Source organism: Peromyscus eremicus, chromosome 9 (assembly GCF_949786415.1).
Source record: "Peromyscus eremicus chromosome 9, PerEre_H2_v1, whole genome shotgun sequence".
Classification (NCBI taxonomy): domain Eukaryota; kingdom Metazoa; phylum Chordata; class Mammalia; order Rodentia; family Cricetidae; genus Peromyscus; species Peromyscus eremicus.
This window is the reverse complement of record NC_081425.1, coordinates 69580552-69595682: the sequence shown is the minus strand read 5'-3', so window position 1 is coordinate 69595682 and position 15131 is coordinate 69580552. Positions and strand designations below refer to the sequence as shown.

The window sequence follows — 15131 nt, the reverse complement described above, 5'->3', positions numbered from 1 at the left end:
TTGAGAGCTGTGTTAGGGCTGAGAAACAGATCCTACCTACCTACCTACCTACCTACCTACCTACCTACCTACATACATACATTTGTGTGTGTGTGTGTGTGTGTGTGTGTGTGTGTGTGTGTGTGTGTGTGTGTGTGAGATGTGACACTTGTTCTGAGGAGGGTGTGTGTGAAAGAGTGAAGCAGAAATTAAATGGCTCAGAGTTGACAGCTGGTAGGAGAGCAGGGGCATATTGCAATACCATTGAAAGAACTGAATTCCACCATAACTGTGTGAGCTTGGGAAGGATGCTCTGGTCCAGATGTGAGTGTAGCTTGGAGAGGTCTTGATTTCAGCCTTGTAAGGCTCTGTGCAGAGAACCAAGTCATGCTTGGCTTGACCTGTACAAGGGTGAACTAACAAATAGTTGCTATGATAAACAACTGAATCTGTAGTAGTTTGTGAGGCATGAATAGAAAACAAAGACACTGCCTATCATGTTAAAATAAGTGAAAGCATTGCATGTAGTTTCTAAGGTGTTACACAATCAGATCCTTGCCTGTACCTGCAACATGACCACCCATCTGTTCCCTAGGTCCTGTCTTCTAACTAGTCTCCTTTCAAACACATTGTAGTGGTTTGAATCAAAAATGTTTTCTAGGGGTTGGGCATTTAGTTCAGTGGTAGAGCACTTGCCTAGCAAGTGCAAGGCCCTGGGTTTGATCCTCAGCTCAAAAAAATGTTTTCTAAAGGCACATGTGTTTGGATACTTGGTCCCTGGTTGTTGTTGGTGTCTGTGGAACAGATAAAACCTTTAGAATATGGAGCCTTGCTGGTGAGAAGTAGGTCACTCATTGGCGGTGGGCTCTGAGTGTTTATAGTCCTGCCCCACCTCTAGTTTGCTCTCCCGGCTTCTATGTGCAGTTGAGATGTTCTCTCAGCTTCCTGGTTTGGCTGTAATGCCTCCCCTGCCATTATGGGCTCCAACCCTCTGGAACTATAAGCCAAAAATCTCTACCTTAAGTTGCTTTCTGTCATGGGTTTTTTTTTTTTTTATGAGACAGAGTTCCTTTGTGTAGCCCTGGCTGTCCTGGAACTCACTTTGTAGACCAGGCTGGCCTTGGACTTGCAGAGACCTGTCTACCTCTGCCTCTTGAGTGCTGGGATGAAAAGCATGTGCCACCATGCCCGGCCTGGTCATGGTATTTTATCACAGCAACAAAAAGAAACTGTAAGCAATGCACAGTGTAATCAGTACACTAAACCACTCCATGGGTGAAGAACAGTTTACTTGGGGGAATCAAATGCTGGGCTGTCTCTCAGGGTGCAGAGAACAGTGGGTGATGGGAAAAGCATCATCAGTTTTAAGGGGACAGGTAGCTGTGGGAGGAGAGATGCAAGCCAGAGCAGCCTAGGGTTTAGCATGGGGGCCTTTGATCTGGAGCAGGCTGTTTGGGAACTAGACACCTTTGCCTGAGATAGTTGATCATTGGGGTGGGTAAGGGAAGTAGTGGCTTTCCTAGTAAACAGAAACCTGCTTTCAGAGATTCCTGAAGAATGCTCAGTTTAGGCCTTGGTTCACTCAATAACAATTCTTCTGTTTACCCAATCAGAATCCTTCTGTTTAGACACTGCCATATCTGGGGTCTGATTTGGATCTATAGTAACTATGACAAAAATTGCTATCACAAAATGGGGTTATTGTGATTCTGACCATGTTATTATTTTAGAAAAATTTGGAAGAGTTTGGAAGTTTGAACTTGAATGGGCCATTCTAGAAGGAGTCTGGAAGACAGTGATGCTGAGAGTAATGTGGATAGTGGGGACCTGGCTTGTGAGGTTTCAGATGGGATAAGGACTCTATTAGCAATGGAGATAGAAGATATTCATGTGATATTTTGGTAAAGAATATGGCTACTTTCTGCCTCTGTCCTGAGAGCTTGCCTGAGGCTAAAGAAAAAGCAATGCATCAATTTCTTTGATGGAGATTTCAAGACAGCAGAGCCTTGAGCTTGTGGAGTGGTCATTATGGATGATTGCTCTCATGCATACCTACAATGAAACAGCAACAAATAGTGCAGAAAGAAGTAAAAAAAAATGTAATTTAGTAAGATAGTGCTGGCACAAGCCTTTAGTGCCAGCACTTGGGAGGTAGAAGCAGGCAGATCACTGTGAGTTTGAGGCCAGCCTGGTCTATAGAGTGAGTTCCAGGTCAGCTAGGGCTACACAGAGAAACTCTGTCTTTTAAAAAAAAGGAGTAATTTAGAGAGGAAAAGAGCACTAGAAAGCTTAAGACTGCAGTAAAGTCATATGCTGAAAAAGAGGTTGTATTTGTAAAAAGATGTTAGCATCATGAATAAGAAACCTTCTGCTCTTCACTGAATGGAACATTGGGAAAGGTGGCATCAGGGCAAGACTCCACCCTGCTCAAGCTACAGCTTGTGAATGAGAACCTAAGGGTTTCTTGATCTTAGAAATGAATTGCATACAAAAGCTGATGCAACTGTGGTACAATGGGTCAGGTCCATCCTAAGCTGGCAGCCATACTGTCACTGCCATTCATGTGATACTTGTTTTGGAGGTGTGAAAGCTTTATCCTGGGAATTTTATAGCTATATCTTGGAAACAACAGCAACAACAACAACAACAACAACAACAACAACAAACACTGCATTATGGAAAATTTCAAGACTACATGAGTGAATTGTAAAGTGAGTGTATTTTTTGTTTTTGTTTTAAGACAGGGTTTCTCTGTGTAACCTTGGCTATCCTGGAACTCACTCTGTAGACCAGGCTGACCTTGAACTCACAGAGATCTGCCTCCTCTGTTTTCCGAGTGCTGGGATTAAAGGTGTGGGCCATCACTACGAGGCTATGAGTTCTGTTTTGTAAGCAAGAGTTTCCTGTCCCAACTGCCCTGTCCCAAATAAACACACAGAAGATTATATTAATTGCAAATGATTGGTCAATAGCTTAGGCTTGTTACTAGCTAACTCTTACATTTAAATTAACCCATTTCTATTAATCTATGTATTGCCACGTGGCCTGTGGCTGTACCTGTCTTCTAGCATGTCTTGCTTCCTGAGCCGCTGGCTGATATCTCCCCTGACTCTGTCCTTTTTCCCATCATTCTCAATTTGGCTTTCCTGCCTAACTTCCTGCCTAGCTATGGCCTATCAGTTGTATTAACCAATGAGAATAATACATATTCATAGTATAGAAAAGGATTGTTCTGCAGCACTGTTTGTTAACCCATTTTCATGAAAATAATATGACTGATCTTTTTATCTCTATTATGACTCTCCTCTTTCTCCAAGAGGGATTTGCTGTCTAAGCTATTCTTGAACTTGTGACAATGCTCCTGCCTAGGCTTCCAGAGTGCTGGGATAATAAGCATACTCTATCATGCCCACTTTCTTATCCACCTTCTGTAAGTGATGAGATTAAAGGTATGAGCCAACACTCCTGGCTCCTTTAATTTAGTATTAAATTAATAGTATTTAGTGTAGTGTGTGTGAAGAAGCTTCTACTTTTTGAGACTTAGTAATATTTCACTGTATGGTGTAGTAGTACTTTTTCATTGGGACTGCCAGTCCATAAATAACAACATGGAGATTTTTATTAATTATGAAACTTTAGCCTTTAGCTTAGGCTTGTCTCAATTAGCTCTTATAACTTATTTTTTTTTTTTGGAACCAATTATCCCTTTTATTCCCCACCACCACAAACCAGTATGTAGGCAGTTTTCTTTGCTTAGACATGGAAGCAGTTTTAACACTGGCCCTTCTGAAGCCACAATGTACCAAAGTACTATGTCAAACGTGTGTAACTCGTGTAAAAATTCCACATCCCCATATTGGCCACCTCAAGATGAAACAAGTAACTCCCTAAAGTTAACTGGCTCTACTCCCCTAATATTAAAACATAAAAACCACATGGGAAATATAGAAATTCAAATAGAAGGAACATAAATCTGTCATAAATCGTAAACAAAAAACTATTTGTGGGACAGCATGGATGACAAATGGTCTACTGTGTAAAGTTTAGAATGAGGCAGACAAAGGTTGGAAGGCTGGTTAGTTTTCCCCGCCTTCTCCTGCTTCTGCTTCGTCTCCTTGGGTGTCCGATGTCCACAATGTCAAGTTGTCTCTCAGTAACTGCATTATTAGCGTGCTGTCTTTGTAGGACTCTTCACTTAATGTATCCAGTTCAGCAATGGCTTCGTCAAAAGCTGTTTTTGCATGAGAGCAGGCTTTCTCTGGGGAGTTCAGAATCTCATAATAGAACACAGAGAAGTTAAGGGCCAGACCCAGTCTGATAGGATGTGTTGGTTGCATTTCCTTTTTGCTGATTTCAAATGCTTCTTGGTATGCTTGCTGTGACTGGTCCACAATTCCTTTCTTGTCATCCCCAGCAGCAACCTCAGCCAGGTAACGGTAGTAGTCGCCCTTCATCTTCAAGTAGAAGACTTTGCTTTCTGCTTGCGAAGCATTGGGGATCAGGAACTTTTCCAAAAGAGACAGTACATCATTGCAGATGTCTCTTAGCTCCGTCTCAATTTTCTCTCTGTATTCCCGAGCCATCTGCTGCTTTTTCTCAGCACCTTCCGTCTTTTGCTCGATACTTGAGGCGACCCTCCAAGATGACCTACGGGCTCCTACAACATTTTTATAAGCAACAGAGAGAAGATTCCTCTCCTCATTAGATAACTCAGCACCTTGCTCAGTTACAGACTTCATGCAGGCTGCCATGTCATCATATCGCTCAGCCTGCTCGGCCAGTTTGGCCTTCTGCACCAGCTCATTTTTATCCATAACTGGATATTCTGTGTCCGGAGTGGGTGGCGGCACACAGACCCGGCTCGGCAGTCTCGGGGTGGCGGCGGTGGTGGCGGCGGCGAGGCTGAGTAGCTCTTATAACTTAAATTAACCCATTCATATTAACTTACATTCTGCCACATGGCATTACTTCTCTTCCATTTTGTACCTCTCCATGTCTAGCTGGCAACTTCACCTTTATTCTTCCCAGAGTTCTCTCTTTGCCCAGAAGTCCCACTTACACCTCCTGCCTAGCTATTGGCCATTCAGCTTTTTATTACACCAATCACAGCAATACATCTTCACACAGGGTACAGATATCCCACAACAGAATGGATATACTGCATTTTGATTGCCCACTTATACTCATTTATCTAAGGAACTTGGCTTGCTTCCATCTATTGATACTTCTGAATAATGTTCCTGTGAATATATATATATTTCTTAGAGATCATTTGTTCAGTCATCTTGAGTTGGTATGCAGGAATGAAAATCATGAGTTATATTTCAAATCTATTTTTTAGTTCTCTGAAGAACCTCCATATTGTTTTCCATAGTGCATCATTGTACATTCTCAACAACACTGTGCATGTGGTTCAATTCTTTACATATTTGACAGAACATGTTGTTTTCTAGCTTTTTTGTGATATTGGTGGATCAAACCCAGGGTTTACAGCATATTAAACAAATATGATACAACTGAACTATATTCCAAGCACTGACAATGTCTTCAGAATCATTCCATTTTGATGTGTATTTTATTACAGGTCTATGGATCATTGTAATGATGATTTATTAATTGTTAAAGTCACAGTGACAATAGCAGTTATGCTGACCAGTCAGAAAAGAGGAAAAATAGATATAATTTTCATTTTTTGGATAAACTTTTTGGCTAACTACAAACTTAAACTTGTTTTTATAATTAATTATTCAACCGTTATAGTAAATATTTAAAGGAGACTATATAAGGGACATTATGGTGAGAAGTATTAGTGGAAGTTTTCTCCCACCTGTCTGTTCCCAAATACCCAGCAGCTGCTTCCCAAATAATTGACTTGGAGGCTTAATATTACTTTTAAATTCTTGGCCAGTAGCTCAGAATTATTACTGACTAGCTCTTACATTTAAATTAACCCATAATTCTTATCTATGTTTAGCCACATGGCTTGGTATCTTTTCTGAATATAACATTTTCATCTTGCTTCCTCTGCGTCTGTCTGGCAACTCCTCTTCTCCCTTCCTCTTCTCAGAATTCTCCTAGTCTGGTCGCCCTGCCTATACTTCCTGCCTGGCTACTTACTGGCCAATCAGCATTTTATTAAACCAATTGGAGTGACATATCTTTACAGTGTACAAGAGCATTATCCTATAGCAGAGAGGACTCTGATGCTTGGTGGACTGCCTGTTTTCTGAGCAAAACACTGAAGACCACCTTCATCTAAAGGGAAGGGTAGTTTCCGTCTCTTTTCAAAGTTAGATGAACTAGTGAGGAGTCCCTTGGGGATGAACATTCACAGGACCAAGCTTGACTGAGAGATGTGGCAGCATAGGTACTGAGACTTCACCATGTGGATAGAGTGACTATCCACCTTGAAACACTGGAGGACAAAGCAGAAACACAGCAGAAAACAGAGGAGCTAATGGGCCCAAGTCAAAGGTCCCATGAAATTTGCTCACACTTTTAGACCCTGGCAGCTCAGTGAAGCTTGTTCATCTCACAAACACAGACCATGAAGTGCTTCTTTGGACTAATTATGTTGGTGCTCTGGTCCACTTCCTAGTTTTCTCTTCATGTAAGATTTCACATTGTGTTTTACCTTTGGGCGTTGGGAAATATATTCTTGAAATATTTGAAAAGATCATATTGTGCTCTTTCTTCTGGGTCATTTAATTTGAAAAAGCACTGTTTCAAGTAAAGGTTTATTCCTTTATCAGGCAAGAGTTCCTCTTCACTTACCTGGGGTGGCCTTAGGGAGTCCCAAGTGAGGCCTGCTAGGAACCCAGCAAGCATCCATAGTTCCTTGTCTAACATGAGGTGTTGAGGTATATATTGAACTGGGAACTGTAGACTATTGTAGAAGGGCTTGACTGATGAAGAGCAGAACATGAAAGGCTCACTGGATGCTTTTAGAATGCCAAGTGTGCCAACCTGGTTGGGTGATTTAGTGTTACCATCTATTTCTGTGGCATCTGTTCATCTGGAGGGGAAACTGAAAAACGGCTAGGAAGTTGTGTTTTCCCTTCATCCCTGTTCCATCTCATTGTGTAAATCTGTGTGTCTACACAGATGAGAAAACCCAAGAAGGAAGCCTCATGAAACCCAAACACAAGACTAAGCTGAACCTGGGTGTCTCCTCAGTGGACGAGGGGTCTTCACACCTCACCCTTAGCCCTCTGGCCTCCTATCATTCTCCTCAAGGCCGACTTCACCTCCTGGTTCCTCAGAGTGTAGATGAGGGGGTTGAGGAAAGGAGTGATGGCTGTGGGGAAGAGAGCAGCTGCCCCATCCAGGACGCTGTGGCTGTCAGGTCTCAGGTAGATGAAGGCACAGGGCACATAGTACACGGTAACCATGGTCACATGGGCTCCACATGTGGAGAAGGCCCTTCGCCGCCCATCAGCTGTGCGGATTCTCAGGATGGCCCGAATGATATAGATGTAGGAGAGGAGGATCAGGGAGAAACAACTGGCAACCACCACTCCAATGTCTACAAAGGTCACCAACTCATTGACTGTGGTATCTGCACAGGCTAGCTTCAGAACTGCAGGGATGTCACAGAAGAAGTAATCTACCTGGTTGGGACCACAGTAGGGCAAGTGGAAAGTTAGAATGGCCTGGATTGCTCCATGGATTGAGCCAGCCACCCAAGCTCCAGCCACCAGCAAGGTACTCAGCTTAGCAGACATGAGTACTGGGTAACGCAGAGGTTGACATATTGCCAGGTACCTGTCATAGGCCATTGTGGTGTAGAGATAACAGACAGTACTGCCCAAAAAGTGATAGAAATAAAGCTGAGCCACACAGCCCCCAAATGGGATGGGCTTCACACCTGGAGTGAAGTTCATCATGAGGCGGGGGACAATAATGGTAGAGATGCCCATGTCGATGATGGAGAGAGTCCCAAGGAAGATGTACATGGGGCGCGCATGGAGCTGTGTGTCTGCACAGACAGTGATCAGGATGAGCAGGTTCCCCAGCTGAGTCAGGATGTAGATTAGCAAAAAGAACACAAAGAGGAAGGTCCTTAGCCTGGGAGGGTGGGGAACTCCTGTCAGGATGAACTCAGTCAAGAGTGTGTAGTTGAGTCTTTCCATCTTAGGGAGATATGTTACCTAGGGAATGGACAAGCAGGGTTTAGCATAGACGACATGATAGTGAAGGGGACTGAGGAAGGAGACTATGGGAGCCTGGGGCGGTGGTGGGGAAGTTCTGTGGAGATGCCGCCCACATGGAGGGCCTGTGTTCTCTGCCAGGAGTGTTGTAACCAGAAGCTCCTGAGCACAGAGCTGTGCTCATTCACTCTTCTGCAGCTACTTTGATACTACGGCGGTAGTCAAAAAGATTTGCTATGTCCTGCAAAATCTATACTGTTGACTTTCCTGACATTTAGAAGAAGTTTGTAATCAAGGCTTTGTATGCTGGAAACTTTCAGTAACTTGTAAAACTATCAGTATTGTTCCAGCACATGCGGCTTCTCCTTTGAATGTTGGGATGTGGCTTCTAACCGTGCCTCGTGGTTTCCTGTCCAGCAGTTTGCTGTTTTACTGATCTCCCCTTTCCACAAATAACAACCCTAAATAACTTAGTAGAGTATGTGATATTGGAGGCTGCTCTCTAGCCACTGGGCTGACTCTCAGCTCTCAAAGAGTCTAAGTTGGTGTTACTATCCTGTCTTAAACCTAGATGTGCAGTTCAGTGAGATGACTTACTGGATTAAAGCACTAGCTGCACAATCCTGGGGACCTGAGTGCTATTCCCAGAAGCCACATTCAGAAGCCTGGTGCAGTACTGTGCATTTGTGTTTGCAGCACTTCTCAGGAGAATTACCTAAAAGCTTCAGGGTCAGGACAGAGCACAGCACCTCAACAGGGTGGAAGGGCAAGAACTGACTCCTGAAAGCTATCCTCTGACTTCCTCATGAGCATACACTGTGGTATACACACACACACACACACACACACACACACACACACACACACACATTCATAATGAAAAAATACAAACTATTTTTTTTCTTCAAGGCAGGGTCCCACTGTGTAGCACTGGCTGTCCTGGAATGTACTGTGTCTACAAGGCTGGCCTTGAACTCACAGAGATCCACCTGCTTCTGTTTCCCAAGTATTGGGACTAAAGGCATGTGCCATTATGCCCGGCAAAAATAAAAATTAAATCTTAAAGATGGAAGAAAGAACCCTCGTTCTGAATAGAGAACTGAGGAGCCAACCCTATTTCCTTATTATTAGAAGGCTAGGTGTGGGATGTGGAGGAGAAACTGCATTCTTTGAATAGCTAAAATAATATGATACACCAAGACGTCACATATTGCATGGTGGGGCCCAGAGACCAGTCTCTGCATGAGCTGTCGCCATACCTTGCTCGACCACAAGGTGATGCGCCAGCAAGTCTCCAAGCCTAGGATGGGAGGGGTGGGTCCCAGAGTCCGTGGGACCGAGTACTTCTTGGAAAGGTCTGGGTCTTGCCGTGTTACCACTCACACACGTGGATTGTGAGGTGTGCGTGCGGTGTGCTTTTGAATTCTGATCTGATAGAAAATACTAAGAAAGGTCATGTAGCAAAAGCATATTGGAAAAGAATGGAGACTCATTCCTGTCCCACGAACTAAATGTAGATCTATGGTTTTGGTGATTAAAATAGGCTGGGGATGTAGCTCAGTGGTAGGGAGAAGGTTTGGCAGGTTCAAGGCCCTAGAGTTTTTCCCATGGAAAAACAAAAAACAAAACAAACCCAAAACATATACAGATTCTCTCTTTCCTCTCTCTCTCTCTCTCTCTCTCTCTCTCTCTCTCTCTCTCTCTCTCTCTCTCTCTCTAAGTTTCTCCCATGGAAAAACAAAAAACAAAACAAACCCAAAACATATACAGATTCTCTCTCTCTCTCTCTCTCTCTCTGTCTCTCTCTCTCTCTCTCTCTGTCTCTCTCTGTCTCTCTCTGTCTCTCTGTCTCTCTCTCTCTCTCTCTCTCTCTCTCTCTCTCTCTCACACACACACACACACACACACACACATTAGCAGTGTCAAGGGCATAAGATGCTTTCTACAGAGGCAAAAGACACGCAAGCATTTTGGCAGGTGATTTTTTTTGTCTATTTCCTGACTCAAACTGCGTTGCTAACTCTAGTTAGTCATTTATCTCTCAAAGGAAGAATACTTTTTTTTTTTTGAGACAGGGTTTCTCTGTGTAGCCCTGGCTGCCTAGAATTCTTTCTGTAGACCAGGCTGCACTCAAACACACAGAGATCCACCTGCCTCTGCTTCCCAAGTTCTAGGATCAAAGGCATGTGATGCCACGCCTGGCTTAAATGAAGAAAACTTTTAAAAGGTCCATTTTCTGAAAATCAACTCAAAGCACTTCTTTTTTCTTTATATTTACAAGACTAGTATAATCTTTTTGTCATTTTGTGAACTTTATAAGGCCTTTAAACTGAAAATAATCTAAAGATGAACTACAGTAAAGTGAATACATAAATATATAAACAGTAAATGTGTAATGAAATCTGATACATGAGACTATGAGTTTCCATAAGAATATATGAAGCCCTGGGGGCTGGAGATGTAGCTCAGTGGTTAAGAGCACTTGTTCTTTTAGAGGTCCCCATTTCGATTCCCAGCACCCATACGGTAGCTCACAACAGTTCTTAAGTCTAGTTCCCAGGGATTCAAAGCCTTCTGACTTCCTTGGACACTGGACATTCATGTGGTACACAGACATATTTTCAAAGAAAAAATGCATACATAAAACAAATCTAAAACAAAAAATATGAAACCCTTAGTAACGAGTTTGGATGGTGTCTTTAAAATATTCACTAACACAACCACAGTCCAACTTGCTTAATCTAACCTTTGAACTCTGGGTAGAGAACTCTTCTTAGAGCTGGGGGAAGTGACTAGAGGACCACACAGGATCACAGGTAGAACCCATATTGACACCAAGATACTCTCACCTTCACTAGCTCACACTAAAGGCAGTCAGTGAACTGTTGCTTTGGAGAAAGATGTAGCCGGGAACACCTGGAGAGGTAGTGTCACATGTTTTAACAGAATAGAAGGAAACACTGTTGGAGAACAGAAATAAAATTATGCCCAATAATTGCAGAAGAAACTGAGAGGTGACAGAGTGGAGACATGCCTTATGGCTCTGTCCCAACCTTCGCCTGTATCTGGAACTTAGGTATCTGGGAACATTGTCCTGTCTCTTTAGCACCCCTCTGCATTAGCCATCAAGCCTCCAGATGACTCTGGAAGATGGGACTCATACCGTGCTGAGGTGGAAGGGTGAGGGACTCATCAGGAGGTGCCAGCATCCACTGAAGAAGGTCCTTTTGCAGTCTGAGAGATGGGATACACTCTTGCTGCAGAGAGTTCTACATCCCACAGGGTCAGCACTAGCTAGTGTAAGGAGCTGATGGGAGAAGACTTGGTTCTGGCTGGATCAAAGGAGTGGACTTCCGGACTGACACTTAAATTATTTATTATTTGTGGATCTTCTCCCATATCCTCGTGGACTGGGGAAGATTGAGGCTGTTACTGAAGGTGGTCCCAGCTGTGGTCTGTTTTTGCTTTGTTTTCCCCCAGAGGCACTCATGTGTGTGAGATCTTTAGTGTGGGGACTGTTGTAACAGCACCCCAGTGAGAAGGCAGCTTCATGTCTGTAATCTGTCTCCTGGGAGACTTCCTTCCTTTCTAGCTTTCTCCAGTGTGGTAATACCAGGTGGAACAAGGTCTGTGGGCTTTATCAGGACTTGATGACATCATTTCTGTTGTTCCTTTTTGCTCTCAAAACAGATTTGGTAGAAGAAGATGGACAGGAAGGATAAGGCAAAGGGTGAGGAGGATGAGGAGGAAGAGGATGAGAATGATGATGAGGAGAACGAAGAGGAGGAGACAGAAGCATAGTTATTGAATGTAAAGAATAACTTTAAAAAATTTTATGTGAATTTTTGAGACAGGGTTTCTCTGTGTAGCCCTGGTTGTCCTGGAATTAGCTGTGTAGACCAGGCTGATCTCAAACTCAGAGATCCACCTACCTTCACCTCCCTAGCGTTGGACTAAATGTTGTGTGCCACTATGCCTGGCTTCAAGAGATTCTTTGCTTTTAATTTTTTTTTATTGTCACACACTCATATGTTAAAAAAATTAAACTTTCTTTGATTCACTACCATGCTAAGGTAGATCCTCATAGACTAAGAGAAACATAAATCTGACTTTGTGTAACCAGAATATTCTTTCTTTGTAACTTTTCTATGGTAGACACCATGACCACCATGTTGGGAAAATGGCGACAGGCATGCAGTCATTGCACTGGAGCCTCAGCTTAGAGCTCACATCTTGAGATGCAGCCATGAGACAGAGAGAGAAAACTGGGAATGGCCTGCGTCTTCTGAAACCTCGAGATTCACCCTCAGTGACAAACCTCCTCCAACAAGGCCATACTTTCTAATCCTCCCCAAACAGTTCCACTAACAGGGGACCAAGTATTCAAACGTATGAGCCTATGGAGGCCATTCCCATTCAATGCCTGACTTTGTGTCACCAGGTTATTCAAGGTATTTCTTTTTTGTTGATTTATTAATTATTATTATAGTTTTAATTAAAATATAATTACATCACTTGCTTTACCTTTCCCACCGTCAACCCTCTCCATGTTCTCTCCCAACCCCACTTTCAAATCAATAGCCTCTTTTTTTTTGATTATTATTGCTACATACATATCACACACACACACACACACACACACACACACACACACATATGGACAAATGTATAAATACAACGTGCTGAGTCCATTTCTGTTGTTTGTGTGCAAATAGTTTGAGGGCTGACCACTTGGTATTGGATAACCTATCTGGGTCCCAGATGCTAATTCTCTCTCAGCAGTCATATTTGCCTGTAGTTCTTTGTTTAGGGGTAGGGATCCCTTGAGATTTTTTCCCCTCGGAGTTAGCATGTCTAATGATATTGTCATTATTCAGGTCTCCCTTTTTAAGGGAGACAGTCTCATAGCAGACTTTCTGGTATTCTGGCTCTTTTTTGCCCCCTTTCCTGTAGTGTTGCCTGTTGCATAGATGCCAGAACTGTGTTGCATATGTATCCACGGGGCCCCGGGCTCCCCACAGTCCATCGATCTCTGCATTGTGTCCAGTTGTGGTTTTCTGTGATGGTGTCCATTTGCTGTAGAGAGAGGCTTCTTGGATGAGGGGTGGTAGCTACAATTTTCTGTGGGTAAAAGGATAAGATTTAGAATGAAGTTAGGAATTATGTTGGTCTAGCGAAGTGGGAGTAGTAGATTCTTTTCTAAGGTCCTTGACCTCACTATTCCTGGGAAGTTGGCTAGGTTCTCAGTAGCAGGCATGATTTCCCTCCTGTCTCCAACTAGACAGCGTTGGTTATCACCATCGTTTTAGCGCCTCTTACTGCACTTTCTGGATATCTTGCCATATTGGTCATTGCTGTGGCTCATAGGTGTCACAGCTGGGTAGGACTATTAATTGCTTCCCTCCTTTGGCAGCTTTTATAGTACTTTCTGGCACTTTGGAAGCTAGACTGTGGGAAGGAAGCTTTCAAGTTAGGTGCAGCTGGAATAACTTGTACACAAGTTACACATCTTGTATCCTACGTATTTAGTGCCTTCAGCAATAGGAGCTTACCTTCAACCTCTGAGAGGCAGCCAAGGGAAACAGCCATAGTTTATATTGTTTTGGGAGTCACTTGGCCTACCCCGATAAACACCATGAAAGAGGGTTTCTTTCAAGTGACTAGTACTGTGGTTTTTATTAGTCCATGGTTCTTGTGGGGAGTGTTGTCAGACCAAGTGGCATAACTTTAAGATATGTACATTCATATATACATATACTTATGAGCATTGTATATATTTTTAAGGTAAATATAAAATAATATGATTCCTTGAAGCTTTATCAAACAGTTTTGGTGGTATTTGTCTACTCTCCTCCTTCTGTATTGACCTCCCTTTTCTCTCTCCAGCTGGGGCTTCCCTTCCATTTTTTTTCTGTTTATCCCTTGCTATCACCTATATCCTGCTATTCTCCCCTTAATTCCCATTCCTATGACCACTTTTTACTTCCCTGGTTTTTGCTATTCCTTTATGTTTTATACCTGAATCTGCAGATTTGGAGCTAGGAACTGCAGATGAGAGAGAAAGTGTGGCTGTGTTTGTCTTTCTGGGTTTGAGTGTCCTCACTCAACAGAATCTTTTCTAGTTCAAACTATTTAGCTGAAAGTTCCATTTTTCTTTAAGTTGAATAGTATTCCATAGTGTGTATGTACCACATTATCATTGTCCATTCTTCTGCTGAAGGGCATTTGGATCATTTTCATTTCCTAGCTATTATGAGTAGGGTGAGCAAATTGTTGGCCTTAATTCCCAGGCAAGTATAGTCCAGTTTAGTGAGTCCTTTCCTATACATGTATCTTATATGGTATTGCCTGTGTTTTCTAGCAGTTCTAGTATTTCATCCATTTCCTTTATATTTCCTAGCTTATTGTAGTTCAGGTTTTTAAAGTATTTCCTTATATTATTCTGTATTTCTTTGGTGTTTGCCATATGTTTCCCTGTTCATTTCTTTTTTTTTTTTTTTTCCAGTTCCTGTCTTTTTATTTATCCATACACAACTACTTGTCTTCTGGTTTGTTGAAGCAGTAAGTCAGACAACACTTGCCACAGTAATGTCTGTTAAAGTGGCTAGCCATGAAAATTCCAGCACCACACTCATCAGAAGGACACTCTCGACGAAGACGACTAATTTTGCCATTTTCATCCACATTTTAGTACTTTAGTACAGCCAACTTAACTTTCTTTCTCTGATGCTTATTCTTCTTGGGAGTAGTGTAAGACTTCTTCCTTTTCTTAGCACCACCATGAAGTCTCAACACAAGATGAAGGGTGGACTCCTTTTGAATATTGTAGTCAGACAAAGTACGGCCATCTTCCAGCTGCTTACCAGCGAAGATTAGCCTCTGCTGATCAGGAGGAATTCCTTCCTTGTCTTGGATCTTGATCTTTACATTTTCTATAGTGTCTAAGGGTTCAACCTCGAGCGTGATCGTTTTCCCCGTAAGGGTCTTCATGAAAATCTGCAT

The 15131-nt window shown here is 42.7% G+C and overlaps 2 protein-coding genes and 1 pseudogene across 2 annotated transcripts; all 3 read right to left on the bottom strand.

The window, feature by feature from the left end:
• Positions 1-3993: 3993 nt before the first annotated feature.
• On the bottom strand, positions 3994-4869 carry LOC131920038 (14-3-3 protein zeta/delta-like). The gene has a single exon (XM_059274453.1). The coding sequence runs from the start codon at positions 4791-4793 to the stop codon at positions 4056-4058; it is 738 nt and encodes a 245-aa protein (XP_059130436.1). The 5' UTR covers positions 4794-4869; the 3' UTR covers positions 3994-4055.
• A 2300-nt stretch (positions 4870-7169) lies between these two features.
• Positions 7170-8111, bottom strand: LOC131920037 (olfactory receptor 10G3-like). The gene has a single exon (XM_059274452.1). The coding sequence runs from the start codon at positions 8109-8111 to the stop codon at positions 7170-7172; it is 942 nt and encodes a 313-aa protein (XP_059130435.1).
• A 6528-nt stretch (positions 8112-14639) lies between these two features.
• LOC131920036 (ubiquitin-ribosomal protein eS31 fusion protein-like) lies at positions 14640-15131 on the bottom strand (annotated as a pseudogene).

Coding starts and splice junctions, on each gene's coding strand:
- LOC131920038 (XM_059274453.1), bottom strand. CDS start 4,793: ATGGATAAAAATGAGCTGGTGCAGAAGGCCAAACTGGCCGAGCAGGCT.
- LOC131920037 (XM_059274452.1), bottom strand. CDS start 8,111: ATGGAAAGACTCAACTACACACTCTTGACTGAGTTCATCCTGACAGGA.